At 22.0% G+C, this 15,387-nt stretch overlaps 1 protein-coding gene across 4 annotated transcripts in view; it reads left to right on the top strand.

The window, feature by feature from the left end:
* LOC117172561 (lymphoid-restricted membrane protein-like) overlaps positions 1-12,687 on the top strand; it is a 171,718-nt gene extending 159,031 nt beyond the window's left edge. For all 4 annotated transcript variants that reach the window (XM_033360620.1, XM_033360622.1, XM_033360621.1 and 1 more), the window contains 2 exons: positions 7,071-7,283; positions 12,290-12,687. In XM_033360620.1, the coding sequence (XP_033216511.1) occupies positions 7,071-7,283; positions 12,290-12,503 (427 nt within the window). In that variant the 3' untranslated portion in view covers positions 12,504-12,687. The remainder of the gene's footprint in view (positions 1-7,070; positions 7,284-12,289) is intronic.
* Positions 12,688-15,387: the final 2,700 nt, after the last annotated feature.

Here is a 15,387-nt window from a genome sequence, read left to right as displayed (position 1 = left end):
TAATTTTAAGGATTTTATTTATTTTGTAATTTTATATAATCTCAAAGAATTGAACTAAAAAAGATCGATTTTCTACTCAAGCTCGAATAATTAAATTCTCAATTAGAAAAAAAAAATACAACGAGTGTTTGACTATAATATTTCAATTTTCAACGAACGAAAACAAATTTTTGAGCATAATATTTAAATTTTCAAACAAACGAATGAATTTTTAACCAAAAATAGTTACATTTTAAACCAAACAAACCAGTTTTCAAAAAAAAAAAAAAATTGAATAGTTACATTTTCAGCGAAAAACTTGATTTTTAATGAAATATTTTAGTTTTCTAAAGAAAAAAACAAACGAATATTCAACAAAATGCATGAAATTTTACCAGAAGAAGATAAATTTTCAACCATGAATACAATAATTAAATTCCCAGGTAGAAAAATGAATTTAAAAAAAAAATGAAATTTTTGACTAAAATGGATCTAAATTGTTTTAAAATAAATGATTTTTTTATTATATATTTTTTTAAACTTAAATGATGAATATTACAAAAAAAATATTTTTTTAATCAAATAGATAAATTTACAACATACAAGATTTATTTTATACAACAAATAACTAAAAAATCTTTAAATAAATACATACATTTTTAAATAAAACATACAAATTTTCAACAAAACAAATGATTTTTTAACCAAAAATAGAATATTTATATTGTCAGTAAAAAACTAAATTTTGAACAAAAGAAATGAATTTTTAACCAAATAGTTACATTTACAGCCCAAAAGTTAAATTTTCTAAAAAAAATGTAACAAAAAAAATGAATTTCTAACAAAAAAATATACATTTTCAATCAAAACTAGAATAAATAAATTTTTAGTTAGCAACGAAATGAATTTTCATACAAAAAAAGAATAATTAATTTTTCAGTAAAATATATCTTTCAACGAGAAAATTCAATTTTTAACCTAAAGGATTAAATTCATATTGAAAAAAGATGAATTACCCACAAAAAATGAAATTTTCAATTAAAGAAATTAATTTTTAACTTAAAAAGATACATTTTCAAAAATCAAAAAAATGAGAAAATTTTCAAAAAAAGAGTAGAATTTAGAATAGAACTTCAAATAGAGTATTTGAGTTTCTTATACAAAAATTAATTTTCATTAAATGAAAACAAATTTTCAACCTAAACCTAATTTTAAAGATAAGAAATTAATCTTGAAGCAAATAGTTGAATTTTTAGGCCAAAAGTTGGATTTTATATAAAAAAGATATATTTTTAATAAAAACTAGAATAATTAAATTTTTAGTTGCCAAAAAAATGAATTTTTATGAAAAAATAGAATAGTTGAATTTTAAGTAAAAAAATCTCTCAACGAGAAAATTCAATTTTCAACCAAGAAGATTAAATTAATATCGAAAAACAATAAATTGGCGACAAAAAATTCAATATTTCAATTTAAATGTAAAGAAATCAATTTTTAACTAAAATGATGAATCATTTTGCAAAAATATTCATATTTAAGCAAATAATTGAATTTTCAACTCAAAAGATGAATTTTGAACTAAAAAAGATACATTTTAAAGGAACAAAAAATAGCCTAATTTTTAAAAAAAGAGTAGAATTTAAAATAGAAGTTAAAGTAGAATAGTTAAGTATCCAGTAGAAAAATTAATTTTCATCGAAATTAAACAAATTTTCAACAACATAATGAAATATCTAACCAAACAGGTAAATTTTCAACTAAAAAGATTAAATTTGTATAAAGAAAGTTAAATGTCCAAAAAAGAAGATAATATTTTAATTAACAGTTAAAAAATTGAATTATCAATTTAAAAATGTGGGTTTTAATTAAAAAAATTAGTTTTCATTCAAATAGTTAAACGCCAAATAGTATAAATAATTTCCTACAATTTTTCACGTTTTTTCATTTAAAAACCTGAAAAGATTAATTTTAAACAAGAAAGATGGATTTGCAACCAAATAGTTGTATTAAAAAAAAATTCAGCTCAGCACAGAAAGGTTTCCAGTCAAGCCAAAATTTGTTAACTAATAAAATGAATTTTTAATCAAATAATTAAAGTTGTAAGCCAAAAAGATGAATTTCCTGTAAAAAAAGTTTAATTTTGAACCCAAAAATATTAATTTTCAGTGAAAAAGCTGAATTTTCAGCCTAACAAAGATGATTTTCCGACAGAATAAATTAATTTTAAACTGAAAAAGATAAATTTGGAAACCACAAGTATTGGGATAGTTACATTTTCATTCAAGCAAATGATTTTTTAACTGAAATGATGAATATTTATCAAATACCATCAATATTCAACTAACTAGTTTAATTTTCGACCAAGAAGATTAATTTTCTACAAAAATAAAAAAAATTTAACTAAATAGTTCAGTTTTTATCAAGAGAAATTAATTTTCAACAAAACAGGGAAATGTTTAACTCAGCAGATGAATTATCAACCCCGGAGACTAATTTTTTACTAACAAAATTAATTTTCATCCAAACAGTTGCATTTTTTAACAAAAAAGATCAAATTACTACCAAAAGTGATACATTTTTATAACAAAAATACGAATTATCAGCGACAGAGTTTAATTTTCATCCGATAGATTTTTCAATAAATAAATAATAAAATTTCAAGTAAAAATACGATTTTTCAAGCAAACAAAAGTCAGTAGTTGAATTTTCAACCAAATGATTGAATTTCCAATCTAAAATGGCAACTTTTTTAGAAGGCAGTTGAATTTTTAATTCAAGAGGATCATTTTTTTATTCCAAAAAGATGAATTTTCAAGAAAACAGTTAAATTTTTGACAAAAGAAGATGTTTTTTTTACAAAATAGTTTTATTTTAAACAAAGTAATTGAATTTTTAAGAAAATTGTTCAATTTTTTTACGGAATAGCTGAATTTTTAACCTATATACAGTTGAATTTTCTACAACAAAATTTACATTTTTAATAAAAAATTTACGTTTCAACCAAGGGTATGATTTTTCTCACTAAAATTTTAATCTTCAAACGAAAAAATGAAGTTTTAGCAAAGCGAGTTCAACTATAAATTAATTACTCTAAACTTTCAACAAATAATAATTATTTTTAACAAAATAATTAAGTTTTCAACAAAACAGTTGTGTTTTCATAAATAAATTCATAAGTACATAAATTTTTGAACGAAAAAAAGCATTTTTAACTTAAAAATATAAATTATCAGCAGGAAATTAATTTATAACCAAAAGTTGAATAAATATGTTTTTAATTGAAACAATTAATTTTTTTATAAAAAAGAGAAAAAAAAACAATTTTCAAAAAAATAGTTAATTTTCAATGTTCTAACAAAAAAATTAATTTTTAGCTACGCAGATTGCCTTTTACTCAAGTTGTTGAATTTTCAATAACAAAGATTGATTTTATAATAAAAACGGAATAGTTACATTAAATACTATTTAAAACAATAAAATGATTTTTTAAGAAAGTAGTCCAACTTTCAACCAAGTAGTTGAATTTTCAACTAGAAATTAAAAAAAAGTTGAATTTTGAAACAAGAAAGGTTCCAGTTGAATTTTAAATACCAAAATATAAATTTTTAACAAGCAAAGTTAATTTTCTACCTAGATATTTGAATTTTTAAATGAAAAAGACGAATCTTTAACTTTAAAAAATTAATAAATTTTTAACTAAAGGTAGCATTTGCAAAAAGAAATAGTAAAATTTGCAATAAACTTTAAGTTAAAAAGTATAACTTTCAACCATAAAAGATGAATTTTAAATCCAAAAAGGCGAATTTTCAACAAAACATTCGAATTTTTGAACAAGAAAAAATTCCTTAACAAAATGTTTAAATTTTCGACAAAATAATTGAAAAAAAATTTAACCAATTTATCAATTTTCTGTTAGAAAAATATATTTTCAAGAAAAAAAGACATCGAATTTACCAAAAAGGATGAGATTTCTACCAAAATAGTTAATTATTTAACAAAAAAAAATCATTTTTGATCGAAAATAGAATAATTAGATTTTCAATAAAAAAAAAAGATGAATCCTCAACCGAAAAAAATTAATTTTTAATCAAATAGTTGAGTTTTCTACAAAAGAGCAAACAAATTTTTAACAGAATAAGATTCCAAATCAAAAATATACTAGTAGACTTTTAGTTAAAAAGTATTAAATTTTCAACCACGAAAGATGAATTTTTAACAAAAAAGATTACTTTCTTACCAAAAAATGAATTTTAAATCCAAAAGGAGGAATTTTTTATTTAAAAAGACAAATTTTCAACCAAACAATAAAATTTTCTACCAAAAAAGATAAGTTTCAAACAAAATAGTTGAATTTTCGACAAAATAATTAAATTTTTAATCAATTCATCAAGTTTCAGTTAGAAACATGAATTTAAAAAAAACCACTTAATAAATTTATAAAAAAGGATAAGATTTCTACTAAAATAGTTAAATTTTCAACAAAACATTTGAATTTTCGATTAAGAAAAATTTTCTTAACAAAATATTTGAATTTTTGACAAAATAGTAAAATTTTGTTAACCAATTTATCAATATCCAGTTAGAAAATTACATTTTAAAAAAGAAAAATATAATAGTAGACTTTCAGTTAAAAAGTATTAACTTTCAATCACAAAAGATGAATTTTTAAACAAAAAACATTACTTTTTTTATTCAAAAATTAATTTTAATCTTCAAAGTGCATACATGGTAAAAATAACGGTAAAGTGCATCGTGGGTCTTCTATACCCCAGCGTATTAAATCATGTATTATTTAATCCCTATTGAATAGTTTGCCACAATAAAATTATCCGATATAGTTTAAGGTATCTTTTATGATGTAGAATTTATTTTATAGCTATTTATTTATTTTAAGTTTGTTAAAAAAATTATTGAAAAAAAGAAGTGAGAAAATGGTTTTTTTTTACTTAAAAAATCATAACTCAAGAAGTTTTAATTATTTTAACCTAAAAATTTATGACTGTACTTTTGAAATAGTGTACTTCCATAAAAAAATCGCAACATGGATGCTTTCAAAAAAGATATTTATTTGCACAGTTGAAAAGTCAACTTTATGATAAAATGATGAATCACATTTTTTGCTTTTAGATCGATTTATTATTATAAAAATTGAGAAACTTCGACATGTAATACTATAAAAATACAAGAAATTTAAAAAGAGACATATATAACTGTATTTTAACATTTATATTTTATTCAACACATCCACAGTCTTCTCTCGCATGACGCGCTGCCGTAACAAATAAGCCACCTACAAAGAAAAAAAGTATGAGATAGTAAAAAAAAATTATTTCGTTTAATGTGATATACTTACTTTAGAAAGTAAACAAAAATCAATAAAATTTCAACAACAAAATTTGCTTCAAAATTACTTTTTCACTCACTAAGTGCACACTGGGTTTTCGAGACTCCACGATTTTTTTACCTCCACTTTCCTTGTTTTAATAAATTTATTGTGTTTTTTTAAAGTTATTTTTCTGACTGAAACTTGATGAATTGGTTAAAAATGTAATTATTTTGTCGAAAATTTACTTACAGTTAGTGTTTCCAACTAAAGCTAGATGGCGACACTTACTCAATTTTCTCGAATTAAGTCTGCTTTATAAAAGTTTGAAAATTTCTTGGGATGCCTGAGACCCACAATGCACTTTAAGGGTTAAGTCCAAAACGACGAATTCCTATTTTAAAAAGACGAATTTTCATCAAAAAATTAAAATTTTTAACCAAAAAATATACATTTTTAACAAAATAGTTGAATTTTCGACAAAATAATTAAATTTTTAACCATTTCATCAAGTTTCAGTTAGAAAAATACGTTTTAAAAAACCACACATAATGAATTTATAAAAAAAGCATGAGATTTCCAACAAAATAGTTAAATTTTCAACAAAATAATATCATTTTTTTTACCAATTTGTCAATTTTCAATGCAAAAATTACATTTTCAAGAAAAAAGACATCGAATTGACCAAAAAGGATGAAATTTCTATCAAAATATTTAAATTTTCGATCAAAAATAGAATAATTAGATTTTCAGTAAAAAAAACATAATTTTCAACCAAAGAAATGAACTTTTAACTAAAATGATGAAGCTTGAACCGAAAAAAATAAATTTGTAGCCAAATAGTTGAGTTTTCTACGAAAACATAATTTTCAACCAAACAAATGCATTTTTAAACACAAACAGTGAGGAGGAATTCTTTTAAAAAATGAGAATAGGGGAATTATTGCGAATTCCGAAAATTCTATAATAGTTTTTAACCCTTAAATGGCACACTTCCGTAAAAATACATAAAGAGCATACTGGGTGTTTCGTACCCAAGGGTATTCAAACGTGTTCTGTGCCAACGGTATTGGATAGTTTTTTACAAGAAAATCAATTAATGAGTTTTAATCTATCTAGTTTAAGGGGAAAAAGGTTTCATAACAATTTTTGAAATTTAAAGTAGTTAAAAAAATCCTTTTTGGAAAAAAATCCAAAAATCACTTCTTTCACTCTAAAATTCATAACTTACGAAGTTTTTGATATTTTTACTTCAAATTTTACCTGAATACCTCCGAGATACGGGGCTTCAAAAACATAATGAGTCTTATAGGGTTCGTTCCAAAAGAGGTATTTATTCTGAAAAACAAATGCTTCAATTCAATGAAAAATGAAACACCGTACTTTGCGTGATTATACTATTTTATTGATCTTAAACTGCGTATAAAAATGATAAAAACCAGAATTATATGAACGTGACATAGAAAAATAGGTTTTGATTAAGCGCAAATAAGTCGCTGGGTATAATTCACCCAGTGTGCCCTTTAAGCGTTAATTGAAATTCCTCTTTTTAAATAAATTAATTTTGTTCTCGGGCTAGTTTCTGATTCTCTTTTCGCTTTTGATATTGACTCGCAATTCCTGTTGTGCTTGCAGGATCTTTAAAATTCCTCATCTGGCTTGTTGTGGGATCCTTTAAATTTTTTGGCATTCCTAAGGGTTCCCACAGATTTTAGCTCACTTTCGCCTAGCGAAAATCAATTTTAAATTCAAAATCTGTTGCGAGTAGCAGTTCGAGCAGCATTGGCGAAATAAGGGAAGCTGAGCCGAGACGAAATTCGAGGGAAGAAAATAACAACAACGTCGTCCGAAGTCCCGCGAACTACGTTATTTCCTCAAATTGTGAGACCATCGAGGACGAAACTTGGTTGCATCCGGGCGAGAATTTTGCCGAGGAATCATCACATCTTGAAAAAATGCCGAATGAAATGTCACAGCTGAGGTTTGTTTTTTTATTTATTTTTTATTTCATTTTTCAGTTTCAAGGGCCTAAAATGTTTCAAATTTCGAACAGCACACCTTTTTTATATTTATTTGTTATATTATATTTTTTAAATTTATGTAGGTGTTGTTTTAAAATTAATTTGAAAAGTCTTATCTTTATTAAAATTTAAAGTATGAATTTTAAATTTTCAACAAGAAAGGTACATTTTTAACCAAAGAGTTGAATCTTCGACAGAAATTATGAATTTTCAATCAGGAATAATTATTTAATAATAAAAAAACTTTAACCAAAAAAATGTAACAAAGTTGTTTTAATTTTAAATTTACAGTTTAAATATTTCATTTTTGAACAGAAAAATTAATTAAAAAAAAATTCGAATTTTCTATAAACCAGTTGAATTTTTAAATAAAAAATATCACTTTTCAACCAAAACAGTAATAGTTGAATTTTACTGAGAAAGAAGAATTTTGAACGAAATAGTAGAATCTGAATAAGTAATCGAAAGAAATAAATCTAATTTTCTACAAAAATGTTTAATTTTAAACTAAAATTATCGATTTTCAAGGCGAAAGTTAAATAGATACATTTCTAGTTACAAAAAATAATTTGAAATAAAAAATAAATGACTTTTCAAAAAAAAGGAAATTTTTAACAAATTAATTTATTTTTAAACAAAGGAGTTTAATTTTTCACCAGAAAAGATTACTTTCTAACAAAATAGTTGAAATCCTTGACTAAAAAGTTTCATTTTTTCAACATGAGCTAAATCTTTCACCATTAATAATTTTTCAGTCAAGAAAAACAACAAATTTCAACTGAATTGTTGCATTTTGAAGCCAAAAAGACCAAGTTTCTACAAAACAGTTGAATTTTTAAAGCAAAAATATGAATTTTTAATAAAAAAAATTATTTTCGAACCAAAATGGAATGGTTAAATTTTCAGTCAAAACAAGAAAATAAATTTTAAACGACGACGATGAATTTTTAATAAAATAGTTGCATTTTCCACTAAAAAGATAAATTTTCAATACAATAAAATGAAGTTTTAACCAAAGTGATGAATTTTAAACTCAAATTAGAAATCTGCTACTAAAGTTGTTGAATTTTAAACTGAAAAGATTAATTTTCAAGCAACAAATAAAAGTATTTTCGACAAAATAATTAAATTTCCAACAAATAAAAATCGAATTGTTAAGAAAGTAGTTTATCTTTCAATCAACGAGTGGAAGTTTTGTCAAAAAAAAAAATACTTTTAAACAAAATATTTGAATCTTCAGCTAAAAATTTTATATGTTGAACCAAAAAAAAAGAAACAATAAATTAAGAAAAAAAAAGTTATCCTCCAGAGGGATAACTTAATTTGTCTTAATTTTTCAACACAAAAAAAAACATAAATTTTCAACAAAAAAATAAAAACATAATAGTTTATATTTCCGAAACACAGATTTAAATTTCTTAATAATTAAAGTCCAATTTTATACAAAGTATTTGAATCCTCAACCAAAACAGATTAATTTTAATTTTAAAAAAATGTATTTTTAATGAATAAAATACAAATTTTCTACAAAGCAGTTGAATTTTTAACTCAAAATATCTTTGTGAAACATAAAACTATAATAATTAAATTTTGAGTTAAGAAAATTAAATTTCTACATAAAATGACGAATTTTCCACAAAATAGTTGAATGATCAATCAAAAAAATTAGTTTTTAACCCAATAGTTTCATTTTTAACAATAAAAAAAAAAATTTCATAAAAGAGATCAATTTCAGTACCCAAAAGACGAATTTTCAATAAACTAGTTTAACTATTTCCGAAATAGTTTTATTTTTCAGCTAAAGACGATCAGCTTCAACTAAAAATTTAATGGTTAAGTTTTTAGTTAAAAAAGTTAATTTTCAACAAAAAAAAAAACGAAATTCTAATAAAGTATTTAAATTCTCAAGACAAAAAGATGAATTTTCTATAAATTAGTTATATTTTTAACTAAAAATATAATTTTTCAATCGAAACTATAAAAGTGAAATTTTGAGATAAAAAATTAATTTGGAACCAAAAATGACGAATTTTTGAGAAAATATGAATTTTTATCCAAAAATAATGAATTTTCGAAAAAATACTTGAGATAAAAAAATTGAGCTACCAAAACAAATTAACTTTTAACAAAGCAGTTGCGTTTTTATCAAAAAATTTGTAATTGTTTAATTTCAAAAGTCAAAGATTTAAAAAAGAGATGAATTTTCTACCGAAATAGGTTAATTTTTCAGCTAAAAACAATAAATTGACAACTAAAATTGTAATTATTTTAAAAAATTTGATAAAAAGCATTTTGAACCAAAAATGACGAATTTTCGACCAAAAAAAAATTGAAATTTCCATTGAAAGAGATGAACTTTCAAACTAAAAATACCAATTTTCAACGAAAGAGTTGAATTTTCTACCGAAATAGGTTATTTTTGCAGCTAAAAACAATTAGCTTTCAACCAAAGTTTGAAGAATTTAACTGTCAGTTAAAAAAATTAATTCTTAGTTAAAAAAATTAATTTTAAAGAAAATGATGAATTAAAAAAAAAGTAGTTGTATGATTACCCAAAACAGATGAATTTTTGACCATAAAGTAGCATTTAAAAAAAAAATGAAATTTATATTTAGATAGATAAACTTTATAAAAAAAACGGATTTTGTTTTCCACATTAATTAATTTTCCACAAATCAGTTGTATTTTTAACAAAAAAATATTAATTTTCTCATTTAAAAAGTAAAATAAAAAAAAACAGAGATGAATTTTCTACCAAAATAGGTTAATTTTTTACCTAAAAATAATGAATTTTCAATAGGAATTAGAATAATTAAAAAAAAAAAAAAATCGATTTTCAACCAAAAATGATGAATTTTCGAAAAATAGTTGAATAATTAACCCAAACATATTAATTTTTAACCAAACAGTTGCATTTTTGACAAAAAAGGCTGAAATTTTTGTTAAAAGAAATAAAATTTCTATCTAAAAAAAGAGGTTTTTAATAAAAGAATTTAATTTAAACAATAAATTGACAACCAAAATTAGTACAATTTCATTTTCAGTTAAAAAAATTAATTTTCAGGAAAATCGATGAATCTTCAACTAAAAACACGAATTTGTAACCAAAGAAATAAATTTACAAGCCTTAAAGTGGAAAAAAATTAATTTTCAACGAAAAATGCTAATTTTTCGAAAAAATAGTTGAATGTTTACCCAAAACAGATTAAGTTTTAACCAAGCAGTTGCATTTTTAACAAAAAGATATTAATTTTCTACCGAAATTGGTCAATTTTTTAGCTAAAAAAACAATAAATTGAGATCCAAAATTGAAGTAATTAAAAAAAATTAGATTAAAAGAAATCAATTTTCAACCTAAAATGATAAATTTTCGAAAAAATTGTTAAATAGCCAATCAAAACAGATTAATTTTCAATAAACTAGTTGCATTTATAACAAAAAATATTAATTTTCTCATTTAAAAAGTAATATTTTGAAAAAAGAAATGAATTTCCTATCGAAATAGGTTATTTTTTCAGCTAAAAATAATCAATTTTCAATAGGAATTGCAATAATTTAAAAAAAAATTAGATAAAAAAAATCAATTTTGAAGATTAATTTATAAGCAAACAGTTGCATTTTTAACAAAAAATTTAAATTTCTGTTAAAAGAGATGAAATTTCAAACGAAATTTCAACCAAGATTGGAATAAATTAATTTTCATTTAAACAAATTAATTTTCAAGAAAAAGAATAAATTTTCAAGAAAATAGTTGAATTTTCAACCAACAACACGAAATTGCAACTAAAGAGTTTAATTTAAAAGCCAAAAAGCTGAAAAAAATCAATTTTCAACCGAAAATGGTTAATTTTCGACAAAATTTGTAACCAAAAAGTTGCGTTTTCAACAAAAAAATATTAATTTTTTCCTATAAAAAGTCAATTTATTAAAAAAAAGATAATTTTCTACCGAAATAGGTTCCTTTTTTTAGCTAAAAATAATAAATGAACAACCAAAATTGGAATAATTAAAAAAATTAGATTAAAAAATCAATTTTCAACCAAAAATGATGAATTTTCGAAAAGCAGTTAAATGATTAATACAAAATTATTAATTTCTGTTAAAAGAGATAAAATTTACAACTAAAAAAAAAAATATTTTTAACAAAAGAGTTTAATTTCAAAGCCAAAAATATGAATTTTCTATAAACCAATTTAATTTATAACTAAAAAGGATCACTTTGCAACCAACAATTACTAATTTTCGACAAAATAGTTGAAAGATTACCCAAAAAAGATTAATTTTTCACCAAACAGTTGCATTTTTAACAAAAAAATTTTAATTTTTGTTATAAGAGATGAAATTTCAGTTAAAAAAATTAATTTTCAAGAAAAAGAATAAATTTTCAAGAAATAAGTTGAATTTTCAACCAATTACACGAATTTGCAACTAAAGATATAAACATACAAGCTACAAATTTGAAAAAAGTGTAATTTTCAACTAAAAATGATGAGTTTTCGAAACATTACTTTTTTAAATTAAAACTTTAAATTTCCAAAAACTGATGCACTTTCTACCGAAACCGGTTAATTTTTTTTAGTTAAAAACAATAAATTTTCAACCAAAAATGTTCCTTTTTAATAATAATAATAATAAAAATATATGCATATAATTTAAGAAATTAAATAAACAGTAATTTTGATACTTTATACATTATAGAATAACTTATAAAGTAAATATTGAAATTTGTTTATAAAACTTTAATAACATTAGTTTAAGGAACCGAAAATTTCGCTCAGAAAATATAATTGGTTTTCCACAAAGTGTGTCGAATTGTGCAACATTTTAGGCTATTTTTTTCTTCCAATTTTCAATAAATTCAATAAATAAATGTTCAATAAATAAAAAAAAATTGTCAAATTAAAATTTGTTGAAAAAAATTATATAAATTCGGAAAATCGAGTAAAAAATGTGTATATTATTGCAGAAAAAGTAACTGGTGGATTCTTTGGACGGCAGTGAAGTACGTTCTGCTCCATCCAGTTTTTTGGTACATTTTGATATCCTTTTTTTTCGGTTTCTATGTGAAAGACGCACTTTCCTCCAAGTTATGTGTGGGTGCTCCTCACAAGTGGCACTCGCTTCAGGAATTTTTTGAACAATATATTCATGTTAAAAACACTGCGCCTCGGCCGATTTGAAAATCGAAAAAGAGCCATTTTTCTATTCCTTTTGCCCTTTTTTTCGGGACGACAGAATCGTTTTTAATTGTAAATTATGAAAAAGATGTAACCAGTGCTCTTTTATTTTCTACGAGTCTTGTTTTTAAGTTGCGGAATACTGAGTGTTCTTCCTAACTATTTTTAATAAATCAAATTCAGCTAAGATTTTTTTTTCTTTATTCATTTTCTGAAATTTTCAGATCAGAATCGAAACCTTTATTTTCTCAACTCGAAGAGATGGATTTTCAAATGAAAATAAAGAATTTTCAACCACGAAAGATTTTTGAGGAGATAAGGAAAAAAAGTTTCTACCATACAGTTGAATTTTCTGTAAAAGAGATGAATTTTCGCATCAGAAGATTAATTTTTTTCTGTAAAAGACTAATTTTCAGCCATGAAAGATTTTTGATTCAATAAAAATTAAAAATGGTATCAAAAATTTTAAAATTTCATGTCAAAAATGGAGAAGTTGAAATTTTATTTAAAATTAAATTAAATCAAAAATAAAATTTTAAATTTAAAAACAATTGAGTTGAATTTTCAATAAAAAAATGCTACACGAGTGAAAGAGAAAAGATTTCTATTAAATTGTTGAATTTTAACCAAAAATATGAATTTTCAAACAAAAAGTTAATTTTATACCGAAAAAACGAATTTTTAACAAAATCAAGAATTATTATGAATCGAAAAGTTCAATTTTCAATTTAAAAGATGAATGTGGAATCAAAAAGTTTAATTTACTACCAAAAATAGAGAATTTTTAATAAATTTCAAGAATTATGAAGCAAAAAGTTGAATTTTCAACTAAAAAATAAGAATTTTTAAACAAAAATATTAATTTAACACGAAAAAAAACGAATTTTTAATAAAATTGAAGAATTTTTAAACAAGATGATTAATTTTATATTCTAAAAAAACCCAACTTTGACAAAATAAATCAAACATCAACACAATAGTTAAAGTTACAACCAAAGAAACTAATTTTCCATTTGAAATTATGAATTTTCAACGCGAAAAAAATTGAGATTTCTACAAAACAGTGGAATTTTCAATAAAGGAAATAAATTTTCGAACCAGAAGTTTAATTTTATTCTATAAAAAATTTTCAATCTTCAACTAGGAATATTAATTTTCTTCAAAAAAAAAGATGAATTGAAAATAAAATACATACATTTTCAACCAAATGTTTTAAATAATAAATAAATTTATTTATTATTTATTTATTTAAAATAAATAAAATTTTCTAATTTTTTAAAATAAAATATTTAGATTTTTATAACAAAAATAGAGAATTCGAATTTTCATTTAGGAGCCTTAGTTTTTCATTAAAAAAAAATGAGTTTTCTACGAAAACATTTAATAAAAAAAAATTGATTTTTCAATAAAAAAAATCAATTTTCTACCGAGAAATCTAGTTTTTAACCAAATCTAAGAATTATTATTAACCAAAGAGTTAAATTTTCAACTAAAAAATATTAATTTTGAATCAAAAAGATAAATTTACTATCCAAAAAGAATAATTTTCAATAAAATTCAAGAATCCTTCAACCAAACAGAAGAATTTTTTACTAAAAAGTAAGAATTTTTTAACAAAAAGATTAATTTACTACCAAAAAAGAAGACTTTGAAATAAAATTCAAGAATTCTGAACCAAAAAGTGGAATTTTCGACTAAAAAATAAGAATTTTTAAACAAAAAGATTAATTTAACAAAAAAAAGACGAATTTTTAATAAAATTAAAAATTTTTTAACCAAATAGCTGAATTTTGAATCAAATTGAATAATTTTTAAACAAGAAGATTAATTTTATTCTAAAAAAATCCTCATCTTTGACAAAATACATGAAACATTAACACAGTAGTTAAATTTTCAACCAAAGAAACTAATTTTCCATCTTAAATGATGAATTTTCATTTAGGAGCCTTAATTTTTAATTGAAAAACAAATGAGTTTTCTAAAAAAAACATTTAATGAAAAAAAGTTAAATTTTCAATAAACAACAAAATGCCACGCAAGTGAAAGAGAAAAGATTTCTATCACATTGTTAAATTTTAACAAAAAATATGAATTTTCAAACAAAAAATTAATTTTCTACCCAAAAAAACGAATTTTCTTCCAAAAAAGATTAATTTCTAATCAAAAAGATTAATTTGCTACCAAAGAAGAAGAATTTTCAATAAAATTCAAGAATTCACAACCAAAAAGTTGCACTTTCGACTAAAAAATAAGAATTTTTAAACAAAAAGATTAATTTAACTAAGATAAAGACGAATTTTTAACGAAACAGTTGAATTTTACATAAAGAAAAATCAATTTTCCACCATACAGCTGAATTTTCATTTAGGAGCCTTAATTTTTAATTTAAAAACAAATAATTTTCTACAAAAACATTTGATTAAAAAACAATGGTTGAATTTTCAATAGAAAAAATGTTACGCAATTGAAAGAGAAAAGATTTCTATGATATTGTTGAATTTTAAGCGAAAATATGGATTTTTAAACAAAAAATTAATTTTGTACCGAAGAAAATGAATTTTTAACAAACTTCATGAATTATTATGAACCAAAAAGTTCAATTTTCAACTAAAAAAAATGAATTTCTAATCAAACAGATTAATTTACTACCGAAAAAAGAAGAATTTTCAATAAAATTGAAGAATTCGCAACCAAACAGTTGAATTTTCGAGTAAAAAAAAAAAGATTTTTTAAAGAAAAAGATTAATTTTGAACTAAAAAAGATGAATTTCTAATCAAAAATATTAATTTACTACAAAAAAGAAGAATTTTCAATAAAATACAAAAATTGTCAAACAACAGTTAAATTTTGGACTAAAAAATAAGAATTTTTAAACACAAAGATTAA

Source organism: Belonocnema kinseyi, chromosome 5, assembly GCF_010883055.1.
Source record: "Belonocnema kinseyi isolate 2016_QV_RU_SX_M_011 chromosome 5, B_treatae_v1, whole genome shotgun sequence".
In the NCBI taxonomy this organism is placed as follows: Eukaryota; Metazoa; Arthropoda; class Insecta; order Hymenoptera; family Cynipidae; genus Belonocnema; species Belonocnema kinseyi.
The sequence above is the reverse complement of the archived record's forward strand: the minus strand, read 5'-3'. Positions and strand labels throughout refer to the sequence as shown.